At 40.0% G+C, this 8,667-nt stretch overlaps 2 protein-coding genes across 11 annotated transcripts in view; one reads left to right on the forward strand and one right to left on the reverse strand.

Moving 5' to 3' along the window:
* Nucleotides 1-2,607: 2,607 nt before the first annotated feature.
* Nucleotides 2,608-7,309, forward strand: LOC135626499 (pentatricopeptide repeat-containing protein At1g08610-like). Of its 6 annotated transcripts, none has more exons than XM_065131855.1 (4): nt 2,608-2,807; nt 3,258-3,812; nt 3,897-5,195; nt 6,604-7,309. In XM_065131855.1, the coding sequence occupies exons 2-3, from the start codon at nt 3,381-3,383 to the stop codon at nt 5,088-5,090; spliced, it is 1,626 nt and encodes a 541-aa protein (XP_064987927.1). In that variant the 5' UTR covers nt 2,608-2,807; nt 3,258-3,380; the 3' UTR covers nt 5,091-5,195; nt 6,604-7,309. The 6 variants fall into 6 exon arrangements, with proteins under 6 accessions (XP_064987927.1, XP_064987923.1, XP_064987924.1 ...); XM_065131851.1 differs by having other exon boundaries at nt 2,609-2,807; nt 3,258-5,195; nt 6,604-6,808; nt 6,938-7,309; XM_065131852.1 differs by having other exon boundaries at nt 2,609-2,940; nt 3,258-5,195.
* LOC103971631 (CRIB domain-containing protein RIC5) overlaps nt 6,599-8,667 on the reverse strand; it is a 2,663-nt gene continuing 594 nt past the window's right edge. For 2 of the 5 annotated variants that reach the window (XM_065131856.1, XM_009385694.3), the window contains 4 exons: nt 8,205-8,304; nt 8,021-8,118; nt 7,829-7,916; nt 6,599-7,045 (listed from right to left, as the gene is read on the reverse strand). In XM_065131856.1, the coding sequence (XP_064987928.1) occupies nt 6,624-7,045; nt 7,829-7,916; nt 8,021-8,118; nt 8,205-8,265 (669 nt within the window). In that variant the 5' untranslated portion in view covers nt 8,266-8,304 and the 3' untranslated portion in view covers nt 6,599-6,623. Of the gene's footprint in view, nt 7,046-7,828; nt 7,917-8,020; nt 8,119-8,204; nt 8,305-8,457 lie in introns of all 5 variants that reach the window. The other 3 variants (XM_065131858.1, XM_065131857.1, XM_065131859.1) reach the window with 3 other exon arrangements.

Below are 8,667 nucleotides of genomic sequence, written 5' to 3' on the forward strand. Positions count from 1 at the left end.
AGAGGCCCATTTAGTGACCCATAATTGGCCCAAGCGGTGACACTACCAAACTGGGCAGAGGTACCATCAATCTGGGCGATGGTACCACCCAGTGTTAGTGTTGCAAGCGATAGTACTGCCCAGCATAGGCGGTGGTACCATTAGGACCCGGGAAACCCTGGATGAGATATTTTTTGGCTTTATTTTTTAAGTCATTTAGGATCTATAAATATCCCACTCTTTCTTGCTTGGGGAAGCAAGAAATTGAGTAGAAAGGGGCTGTGATTCTGAGATAAAAGTGTTGAAAAGTTGAGTTCCCTCATCCTTGAGCTTAGATGTTGTTTTAAGGGAGGTGTGTGAGGGTTACCTTGAGAGGTGTAAAAGTTATCTCCTAAACCTATGAAAATAAGAAAGAGTTGTAAGGGTAGTTGATCTTTGCCCATTGAAATAAGATCGGTAATGAAAGTCGATGGCTTCGAGTAAAGAGGAATCAGGAGTGGACATAGGTCACGACGACCGAACCACTATAAAATCTAGTTTGCATTTACTTTATACTTTTCATTTACATTGCAAACTGATTTCTTACTCCCACTACTCTTATTACGGTTACGAACGTGTTTTCAAGTTAACATCTTTTCGACACGAGCTTTATCGAATAAAGTTTCGAATCGTCATAATTTTTACAAAAGTACTAACTCACCCAACCCCCCCCTCTCTTAGTGCTGAAACGGTCCTAACGCATATCACACGTGTCATCATTCTTGCAGGACACCTATGATTAGCACTTCCGCTCTATGTTTTTCTTTTTGTGTTGACTACCTTTATATGGCTTAGGCATTTCACAAAGTTTTATCTAAGTTACTTTGCTACTCAGTTTGTATTAAGTTGATGATAGCACTTGATCCCACTATTCCATGGGTTAGCCCTCATTTGATGCCAATTTTCACATCAACTCTAAGTGTGCATTCATTTGGTGTTGTCTTGGGTCGCTCCTCTAATTGAACTCATAATGCATCCACTAATGTATTACATCATGCAAGATTATATGATGACTTCTCACCGCTCACTCGGTCCGTTGAGATTTTGCGGAGTTGTTGTCTTAAGGTATATCTCTTCAATATGTGTTGTCCGTTATATACGATTCTCTCTCATAAAGAATCAAGACTTATCTCTCTTGTATATTTATCTTATTTGAAGTAAATTTTCTCTTTGCATTATTTCCTCGGGAAGTTTTGGAGACCACCATCCCCTTGAACTGCTTCGCCTTGTTGAACGAACTGTGTAATATTTCGCCCATGCAAGTGCACTTGCTAGATTATGACTATTCGTTAATACAGCCCCTACTATGCCTCTTAAGGCCTAACAACATGTTGAATTTACTACACACTCTAGCCTTCTACGGATATATCCTTCCCGTACTGATGAGAAAGTCTCAATGATCCATAGCGCCAAGTTTTGGTTGCCTTGGAATGACTACAAATAGTCCATCGTCCGTATATAATCCTTTGTATGAGTATTGAATTTTTTAAATTAGCAATTCCCCACCTTAGTGAGCTTTCCACAACTCTTTCAATTGTGGAGCAACTCATCACACTTTACATGGTCTCATCCTTTATCAAACATCATGCTTATCTTGAGCACCATTAAGTTTGGTTGCTAATATCAAGCCATAGCTCAAACTTAGCCATCATAACTTTTGTGCGCTAGGCGTTCTTCCCAATCCATTTGTTCTCGTGATGTCTCTCGTATGAATGGTTAGTCATTTCTTTAAATGTCAATCTTGGATTGTCACTCTTTTGAGTGATTCCTTTTTTTTATATCTCAATGCTTGTTTCCTTCAAACGATCGTGCGTGCTGCCTACCCTCAACGCAACTCAGTTAGGTCCCATATGTTTGCATGCCAAGTATTTTTATGTGTGCTTGTCCCACTTTGATACAATTTGTCATGGATTTAGCTGATTTTATCTTAGTCATGTGTTACCCTTATGTGTCCATTCGCAAAGGCTCAACGTGTGTGTTGACACATGGCGGCTGCCTTCGATTTAGACCCAAAAAAACTCTATTTAAACCCCTCCATCTTTTTAACTTTTTAATTTTTTTATTATCGTTCTTGTATTTTTTATTTTTAAAATAAAAATAAAAATTATATCTTGAGCTGGGGAAATGCACAGAATATCGTATATCAGGATTTTAATTTCTAATTTTTCTTTATATATATATATATATAATTTTATATTTTTTATATATTAATGCTCATTAAAGGGTTTGGTAAATCAATATAGTTTGAGTGGGATAAATAAAGTTTTAAACTTTCAACTATCGGTGATTGCATTAGAACACCCTCGTATTAATGTTTTAGGCGTAACACACTTCCAATTGATTTGCCTCCAGTAAGAATTCATGCGAACACGGATATGACACAATTCAAATCGTTTCGAATTGACTATGTTGAGACATATCTTAATCTGGAAATTTAAAAGAATATGTGACATTGTTGAGGTTAAGAATCCCTATCCCTATCCCTATCTTAAATGATACACGCAACTTTACATCAAAGAAACGACTATTACCAATGTTGATTGATTATCCCTATATGAAAGCCGCCGTCTTGATGAACCATGGGGATGGGGGGTGTTGATCAGCACGAATCACGAAGCTGCACCCCTGCCCCTCAGTCGTAAAGCCCCACCGACCTCGAGGAGGCCGCCCATATCCCTTGTGGAATGATTAAAACCCTAACGGCCCTGGGAGTTCCCTTCCTTTCTTCGCCGAACCGAAAGCGGAGCATCGAATCGAAGCCACAACGGACTCACAGGACGCTGGATGGTGTACGTATTGTGTTCTGCCCCATCTCTCTGCTGGGTTTGATGCTACTGGTTCTTGGCTAAATGCGATTTTTCCGAACAATTTTGGGGTTTCTTACAACAGCACCGTGCTAGTCTTTCGATATCTTCGATGTGGGTATGCTCTTTTAGGCCTTCCCCATCTCTCCTGATTCCGTGAAAAAAAAGGGATTAATTCTCGTCAAAAAATACGTGGGCTTGATTTGTAGTTACAATGAGGAACTAAAATTCGCCTCTTTGGTATCGATTATTTTGGCATTGTGGATTTTTCTAGTGTCGAGGTCCCAAAATTTGTTCTTTTTTTTAGGGTCATTGTGACTTTTTGGTATTGATAGAAAAAAGAGCAGCTTTCCCGTCTCGGTCTATTGATTTCTATCTTGTTTCGTGAAGAAGATTGATCGACGGTATTTTATGTATATATTTTATTCTTAACAGTTAATCGTTGATTTGTTCCATATGGTGGTCATCTTGTTCAAACACTGGGGAGTAATATGATAAGAAGGATGACTTGATTACATGGAGCGTCAGTAATCTCATTTTTCAACTGGAATAGATGAAATGGTGAAGATGGTGTTCACGCAGCAGTGCGCGAGTGACATTTGTTGCTCTTATGGATCATCATTCCCATTTCGCTCAATCCATGCGTATGGTTCTCAGGCATGTTCATCTACGGCGCTCTCTGTGGTTCATGTGGATTACTCGAAGAAGCTCAAGCTTAAGCATGACATACAGCTTGATAGTTCTGCAGCTCTCCGAGTTGGCCCTGCGGATACGGTTGATGGAAGCAACTATAATTCAGAAAAGGTAACACCAGTCAATTATGCTAAACCCCTGCGATTATCAACTTCCAATGCAAGTGGCTCGACCCTTGATGGGTATCATGTGGAGCATGATGAGACCTCCAATAATGATGTCCTTTGTAATCTCTGTGAGAATGGAAAACTCATGGAAGCCTGCAATTTGGTTGATGTTATGGCTCGGTTAAGTCAGGTACCAGATCTCCAATCATGCGTAAACCTGATTCGTGGTTTGATCAATGTTGATAGGATTGAGAAGGCCGTTCGTGTTCTTCAGGTGATGATTTTATCTGGTGGGGTTCCAGACATAATCACGTATAACAAATTAATCGGTGGTCTCTGCAGGAGAGGTCAGCTGAATTCTGCAATCAAACTAGTTGAAGATATGGGTTTCTGTGGTTGCCCTCCAGACGTGATTACATTTAACACTTTATTTAGGTCCATGTTTGAGCATGGTAAGTATGATGAGGCAATCTGGTTTTGGAAAGATCAGTTAAGGAAAGGTTATCCGCCATATCTCATTTCTTACACAATTCTTCTCGAACTCGTGTGCAAATACTGTGGTATTCGGCGAGCCATGAATGCTATGGAAGATTTGGCCTTTGACGGATGCCATCCTGACCTTGTGACCTTTAATTCTCTTATCAATTTGATATGCAAAAGGGGTAAATTTGAGGATGTGGCAATGGTTGTAGGTGGCCTTATGTCACATGGTCTGGAGCCCAATGCAGTCACCTATAACACCTTACTTCACTCATTCTGTATTAAGGGAAAGTGGGCTGAAGCTGATGATATGCTTTTTATCATGAAGGAAGCTTCATACCCTCCAACTGTGGTTACATACAATATCTTAATCAACAGCTTGTGCAAATACCAGATTCTCGATCGGGCAATTGATGTCTTGCATAAAATGTTAAATGAGGGATGCTCCCCAGATATAGTCACTTACAACACCCTTCTTGCAGCAATGTGTAAAGTGGACATGATAGAAGAGGCTCTAAAGATACTTCATAGTCTTAGGGATAATGGATATTCTCTGGTTGTCATATCATATAACACCTTGATAGATGGATTAGCAAAGAAGGGTGAGATAAAGAAAGCAATGGTTTTGTTTGATGAGATGGTCAATGATGGTATTACTCCTGATGATATCACTTATGGTTCTCTAGTTATGGGATTTTGCAAGCAAGGCATGGTGCATGAAGCAGTAGAGATGCTACAAGAGATGGTTAAGATCAACTGCAGGATTAGAGGCAGCACTTTTACCCTTGTGATACAGGCACTATGCAGAAATGGAAAGCTAGATACTGCTATTGAGATTGTAAGTATAATGGTATCAAGATATAGTAAACCCAGTAAAGCAGGATACACATCACTAGTTAGAGCAGTTGCAGCCTCTGGAATGACTGAGGCAGCTACCAAACTGCGCAAGGTGTTTATCGAGCACAAGATCCTTAAAGAGGACTCTTAGATTGTTCAGTTTAGAAACTGCGGATATGCTGATATGAATGCAGACCCTTTGAACATGTGTTTGGCATCAGTGTTTTGGATGGTTATTTATCTTCTTTTCTAAGAGGTAAGAGATTTTCTTGTCTTGTGTTTTGTAGTCGTGCCGGTTTGTAGTTCAATATTTCTTTCTTCTCAGTAGTGTTAGCTCTTCAGGTTTTCCACCAGTCATCTCACCTATGTGGTACCTAGTAAATGATTCTATTTTCGTTTCATGTCTTAGATAAATGTCTTTTCATGTGCTGAAGACATAATCTGCCTCCTCAACCTTTGCATGCTCTTTTGCAGAATGATCTCCACTTGTCTGACTAGATGCCTTGGCTTGCAACATAGCAAACTTATCAGCAGTAACATCTTTGCTAATAATAGTTGTCTAGAGGATCTCAGTTCAACACACAATAATCTGTACTTCTTAACCCAGATGCATATCTCAAAAATATATATTTAAACACCTAAGTTCTAGCTTCACAGAATGATCTTTTGCATATCTCAAAACTTCACATGCTCTTCGGGAGAATGATCTCCACTTATTTGGCTAGACGCCTTGGCATGCAAAATAGCAGACTTATTTAACATTAACATCTTATGATATTAGTCTAGAAGATCTCTGTTCAACACAATAATCTGTACCTCTTATGCCATGTGCATTACTCAAAAATATACATTTAAAAACATGAGCATAAGGCAACCAAATGTTTTCAAGTGGGAGTCTCAGTAGGGTTCCAGAACATACCTCCTCTGGAGTGTTATAATCAATGGCACTAGATGGTGATCTACTGACCAAATAGCATGCTGTAATCACAGATTTTATGGAATCTCCAGTATTAAAGAGCATACTGACCAAATAGCATTCTGTAATCACAAATTTAAAAACAGTAGCATGCTGTATTGTTTCAACATGAGTATTTAGGTATTATCAACTATAAATAAATATTTTAATATTTTAAATTTGATTAATGATATTATTTTATATAATATTCATATTGTCGATCTAAAATAGTTGGAACATTATCAAGCGATCCCAAATATCAATTAATTTTTGGTAAAAGTTCATACTAGTAAGAGAACAATAGAAGAAGCCACATATATATATCTTAAATTTTACTATCAATAATCAAGGTTCTATGAGTTTAGTTAGTTGACGCTTTTAAAAATTTGTTCGATAAGATCTTGAATTCTCAATCCTTAATAAAAGGAGCCCGGTGTATCAAAATCCGGTTATATTTAGATATAAGAATAATATTTTTAATAAAATAAATAAATAATCAAAATGATATTTCATCATAAGATCTTCCTACCATCCTAGAATAAATAATGAATAGTGTCTTCTGAAGCCAAGAACAGAGTGCAGACAATGGCATCATGCAAAGAATCATAGATTAGTTGGCTTTGTTCACAACATACAATTCCCTTGTGGTGTTTCCTATCTCATAACACTCAACATTAACATTGTTTCTCGGCCTCAACCAAACCAACAGCGATGCAGCAGCTTCTTTGGTCACTGCACCCTGTAGTCCTCCTCCGCCGCCTCTGACGACGGCTTGGTGTTGCTCTCCTCACCTGCGGGCGGCGCCGACGTTGGGGCCTTCGACTTGGAGCTCTTCACCGAGCCCCCGGTGCTCGAAGAGCCCTTGTTTTTCTTCCGGTGTGACTGCTTGGGGATGGCTGGCATGTCTTGCCCCGGTGAGTCCGACGGCCCGGCCGCTTCCTTCTTGCGTGGCTTCCGGCTGCGCCGCGGCGCTTCGGCGGAGTCGCCCGACATGCTTCCATCCGATTGGTGCCGTCTTGAATGCTTGGGTTTGGTGGACGCAGGGAGCAAGTCGGGGGAGTCGGGAGATGGCTCGACTGCAGAAGAGCTGGGCTTTGAGCGCCCCGCCGCTTGTCGAACTGATGAGTCTTCCATCCCTCCGCTTGCAAACTCTGCAGCAGCAATTGCAAGGTATCATCACATAACCCAAACCACAAAGTGAGATGTGTAGCCTGCACTGATGCATGTTTTGGTGAACTACTGCTGAACTCTGCATCAGCTACACAAATTCCCAGCAGTAGTTGAAGCAGAAATAGTTGGGTTGCAATTAACTTTGTGATGCCAAATTCCTTTTTTGTATCAATAGAATCTGCATAAAATGTAATTCAGCTTCTGTTATTTATAGTAATGCAGAACAGGATAGTCTGATTCCTAGATTTTGTCTTCTTTGATGTTCTGCTACTAAACTGGTGATCAGCTACCTGCATCATGTAGTTCGAGTGGTGAAGAAGCAGATGATGGCCAGATGTACTTGATCATGGAGCATATTTTGATGATAGCAAACACTAAATTGTGCATAAAACTGGTGATCAACTGATCTGCATCGTTTTCATTCATGAAACACTACTTCAATCTTCATGTGGTTAAAGGGGGTAAGGTGTGGTCTTAATGGCTTGCTTCAGACTAATCTCAAGAGTGACATTACTAGAAGGAAGATTGAAGCTCTGATGTGTATGATGATGACCAGATGAAACTGATCATAGAGCTTATCGACTCCAATCTTCACGTAGACGAAGTGGTGAAGAAGCAGGTTAATTGACTTACCATCAGGCAAATCTCAAGAATGATACACCAGAAGATGAAGATGGTTATAGAAATAATTTTGATGCTTTCATGTAGCAAAATCTAGATTGGGTGTTGCATTCTTGAAGAAATCAGTTGGTAGCAATTCTAACCTTGAGAGCCCCATGACTCTGGGGGGGAGCTTTCCCTGCCATCTTCTCCACAGGAAGAGCCGAGTGGTGCTGAATGGTACTCCTTCATCTATGCACAGTTGAAATGAGAGATCAAAGCTGTGAACAGAAACCAATGAACAGCATCCAAAACATGAATTCCTTTCTGGCCTCAGTTAGGACTACTAAATTTACCCAGCTTGGGGAACTAACACTGGGTCCATCCCATCCTATGTGTGCCACATGTTTAACATCAGTTGGAAACCCAATCTGCATGTCAGCTTCCTCCTTGTCTGTGGTGAAAGAATTGCTTCTCAGTTGAAGACTCGTGCACCATCAGAAACCAATCACAAGGAGATCCAAGAGTGTTTTGGCATACCAAATATTTGGGAAAAATATTTCAGGGGCTTTAAGATACCCTTCTTCATCTTTGTGCCCATGTCTGCCTCTGCCTCTGGTACTATGTGAGCTCTTCTAACCTTAAAAACAATGAGCAAGAACTGTATTGGATACATATAGAGATCACTGATTCATGCAACAACAAAAAATCACCGATGGTGTAAGGATATATCGTCATATTTGAGTTTGAGCTTTCAGAAAGTAAATGCTTCTCACTAAGCATGTGCAGAAACCTGAATTGCAGGAACAGGAGAACAAACTGCAAAAGCTTATGATAGGAAGGACTGAAGACAGAAGATTAAGCAGACCGTCCCAAGAGCCACAAGATATAATTATTATCTGATGAAGCAAAAGGAATCTCCAAAAATCTGGATTGCATGAACAGGAGAAGAACTCAAAATGCTTATGGCAGGAAGGATCGAACACAGAAGATTAAGAGGAAG

The sequence above is a fragment of the Musa acuminata genome, chromosome BXJ2-11, assembly GCF_036884655.1.
Source record: "Musa acuminata AAA Group cultivar baxijiao chromosome BXJ2-11, Cavendish_Baxijiao_AAA, whole genome shotgun sequence".
NCBI lineage: Eukaryota > Viridiplantae > Streptophyta > Magnoliopsida > Zingiberales > Musaceae > Musa > Musa acuminata.